The 3,886-nt window shown below is 41.7% G+C and overlaps 1 protein-coding gene across 1 annotated transcript; it reads right to left on the reverse strand.

Annotated features, from left to right (window-relative positions):
• Window positions 1–1,630: 1,630 nt before the first annotated feature.
• LOC122055998 lies at window positions 1,631–3,089 on the reverse strand. The gene has a single exon (XM_042617723.1). The coding sequence runs from the start codon at window positions 2,983–2,985 to the stop codon at window positions 1,939–1,941; it is 1,047 nt and encodes a 348-aa protein (XP_042473657.1). The 5' UTR covers window positions 2,986–3,089; the 3' UTR covers window positions 1,631–1,938.
• Between the last annotated feature and the right edge of the window lie 797 nt (window positions 3,090–3,886).

Here is a 3,886-nt window from a genome sequence, read left to right on the forward strand (position 1 = left end):
CTCCTTCTGGATGCATCTATCTTAATACCACCTCATCCCTTGCTTTACAGTTAATATCTCTACAGCTAGATAGTCAATAAATCTCTTGCAGAACATAATATAGCCAATTGTTTGAAGGGGAAAAAAAATCAAGATTAAGGGAAAGATGGAGGTCATAGTTACATTGCATCAATTGGCATAATTTCCAAAGGCTAATGTTTGCAATGGCAACCTAAAAAATCTTATGTACAAAAAGAATGTACATGCCAGCTGGCCTACATGCCAGCTGGCCAATGAAAGAACTCTTTTACTGAAGACATGGAATAGTGAGCCAAGCAAAAAGAAGCTGCATCAAGGAAAGAAAGGGTTGAACAGTGAGAAGTGTTGGTCAAACCCGATGAATATGAGGAAGAAGCTAGAAAAATAGAAGAGCTAAACCATAAATGACACACGAAGCCAATCCAAAATCTTTATCAAGAGAAAGTGACAAGCCAAATATAGAGCAGATAAATGAGAGGAAGCTTATGGCAGGACCAGGTTAAGAATCTGAGTGGTGAAGGACTGAATTATAATAGCACCAAGAAATCCACTGAATTTCCACATTACCTGAGTCAGGGAGTCCCTAACAAACAACTTCATTAATGCTTTATTAGAAAGATTAAATATTCTTCTATTGGTGAAGATGATGATGTATCGTTTGTCTCTTGAAACCTATACGATTATATGGATAGCCCATTATTTTAGCTAATAATTAGCCCATTATTTTAGCTAATAATCATGGATAGACAAGTTTTTCTCCAGCAAAGAGAAGAATAATATAAATCTTAATCTTATACTAAAGATTGATCGATGAATAAACCCAAAGTTAGCTCACCTTAATTGGCTGCAGATAAGCTCTCGAGGGCAAATATTTCCTTTTTGTGGAAAATGATATATGCTAAAATCAACTAAATAAAATACATTTGTAAAGCATCAAGGAGTTAATTCATTATTGGCAGACAAATGCAATAGATATACTATAGGCATACCTAGGCCAATAGCTTTAGAACTCATTGTCAGTGCATCTAAACATTTATAAAAATAAAAGTCAACGTGGAAAAATGAAAAAGTAACAGTCGACAGAACATGAACCAGGGTTCTTTCTCTCGGAAAAGAAATTCCATATGCTAGGCTTAACAGAATTAAAGTTTTTTAACGCAACTAAGTCCTGTAGCTCTGCATCAGAAAGCCATGTCTTTCTAAACTCAAAGGACATGCATCAGAAAACTGTTACTGACTCAGAAGGCTCATCATACTTCACAGTTTTTAGATCATATTAACATATAGCATAATAAAACAGTTTCTGACAATTTTGATCGTTTAGTCTAAGCATCAACATGCAACAATTGAATCTAGAATCTTTAAAACTTGGCATTGATAATAATAATAAATGACAATATCACAATTTTAAGCGATAAACATAAGTTCCCTACAAGATCTGCATCAAATAGTAAAGAGTAGAAATAGAATTTTAGACCTTGGTGGAAGAAAAAACTTGATGTAGAGGCATCATCACTTCCCACATATGTAGCTCTGAAGGCTTCACGCCTCATACACTTCAAAGACTTGGCTTTAGTGGAGAGGTCTTAAATGCCAACTTCAATGAATAACGTTTAGTGGAGAAATTTTTCATAACATTGAAACAGAAAGTAGCCTTACATCAGCATATACAAACTTAGGAGCATCTATGGCATGGTGCAATGCAACCCAAGAAAAGGACCACGCAAAAATTAGGATTTCGAAGATGAATTTGTCCAGCAGATGGTCCAGTTGAACAAGTTAATGAACGAATTCTATAAGGCTTGCACTAACCAGCCATCCCCGAAACAAAACAAATATAACTCTCACAATCCAGTGGAACAAGTTCATGAACGATAAAACAGAATGTGAAGACAATGCTAATCAATTATTTTTATCAACTCACTGGTTGCCAATGCCATTAGTTGGAGGCAGAAATGCAACTTCCTGGACATGCGATAAAATTGAGTGATCAGAGTAGTCGAGCAAACTACTGATTGTTCGAGCCTTCACCATTCCTATCTTCTTCCTCTTGTTCCTCGCCATCTCCACCTCACCCTCCTCTTCTTCTTTTATCTTGTCAGCCCCATTCCTATCAGTGACAATATTATTACTGGGATCATCAGAAGACTGCTGAAGCGTTTGCATCATTTCCTCTAATTCCTCCTTTTGATGGCGTGGCAAAGTAGTACCGTTTCTTGCTTCGATGTTGCTCCATCTAGGCTTACTGGTTCCCAATTGGCCTCTTGCAGAAGTGCTCATGCTCCTGAGGCGCCCTTTCCCGAGATGGTGCTCACAGAGGGAGTAGCCGACGAGGGTCTGCTGGCAGCAACGCCACCCCCTTCCATTCACGCGGCTGCACCGGGAACCCTCCATCAGAATCGCCGGACTCCTCCGAGGTCGCTTCTTGCCGTTCAAATTCGGCCCTTTATCTGTATCCTCGTAATCAACAATTGTGCAACTATGGCTCGCAGAAGCAGGGCCAGCGCCTGCTCTCGCCTTCGCCTTGCCCTTAGCCTTTCTCTCGTCCGATACCTTTCCTCTTTCTGTCCCATTACCATGATCTACTGCAACTGAGCTGCCACCCATCATCTTGCCGCTATTGATCTCGTCTTTCCCTCTTTTAAGCTCATCCTCCTCTTCCTCCTCCTCCTCCTCCTCTTCTTCTTCCTCCTCCTCCTCCTTCAGAGGCCGCTGCACACTAGTGTTGCTACTGCTGCTGTCACTGCGGCGGCGGCTAAGCACATCTGAGCATGGATTCGGACAGGGAGTAGATCCTCCATTGGAACGAACCGCCCCTAAATCATAATGATGGCGATCCCCAACTGGGTGCAACTTTTCCCTTTCTGCAGCTTTACTGTCTTGGACACCAAGACTCCCATTTTGAGATGGGCGTGATGGATCTGGAGAAAGAGGAAGCGAGGACGAGGCTCGCCGGCGGATCCGCATGGTAGAACGTCAGATTGGGAGCAGAGGTAGAGGGAGAGATATGGTTGGATGTGAGAGGAGAGATAGGGAAGAAAAGGGAACGGTGGTGGTGCAGTTCAGATTTAATTAGAGTGGAGCAGCTACTGGCAAATTAAACCAAGACAGCATCATCGACTAGTTACTCAACCAAGACACCCTCGTCGACCAGTTACCAGCTCAGTAACTGCGGTCCACGTTGCCCAATTAAAAAAAATCATAAATTAATCTTATAATTTATTTTTTTATATAATTTATGAATAGATTGTAAAAAATAACTGAGGTAACGTAATATTTTTTACTATAATCACTCGGTAACTACGACAGATTTATTTTTATGCTTTTAATGGAATAAAAATTGACTGGTTTGATATAGGGGTGCAAATGAGCCAAGCCGCTCGTGAGCCGCTCGCGAGCGGCTCGGTCAAAGCTCGACTCGAGCTCGAATTTGACTGAGCTCGAGCCGAGCTCGAGCCGGCTCGTTTAACGTTCGAGCCGAGCTTGAGCTTATTTAACATAGGCTCGAGGGCTCGTCGAGCCTATTCGAGCCAGGCTAAAATTCAATATTCTAATGTTTAAAACAATTATTACTTTCAAATAATCTAATAAGTTGAGGGGTGCTGGTGGTTAGAGTGTTTTATTGGGTTGTTAGAGGTTGAAGGTTCAAATCCCAGCTTCCGCAACTTATTTTTACATTACAATCCATTTTCGAGCCGAGCTCGAGCCGATCATTAAATGGTCGAGCCGAGCTCGAGCTTAAATTCTGAAACTCGCTCGAGCTCGAGCTCGAGCCGAGCCTCTTCAATTTTCTCGAGCTCGAGCTCGAGCCGACCCAGGCTCGAGCTCGGCTCGGCTCATTTGCAGCCCTAGTTTGATAGACATCTCC

Source organism: Zingiber officinale, chromosome 3B (genome assembly GCF_018446385.1).
Source record: "Zingiber officinale cultivar Zhangliang chromosome 3B, Zo_v1.1, whole genome shotgun sequence".
Taxonomy (NCBI): Eukaryota; Viridiplantae; Streptophyta; class Magnoliopsida; order Zingiberales; family Zingiberaceae; genus Zingiber; species Zingiber officinale.

Bases quoted from the DNA above. Each gene is read 5' to 3' on its own strand.
- LOC122055998 (XM_042617723.1), bottom strand. From the start codon at position 2,985: ATGCGGATCCGCCGGCGAGCCTCGTCCTCGCTTCCTCTTTCTCCAGAT.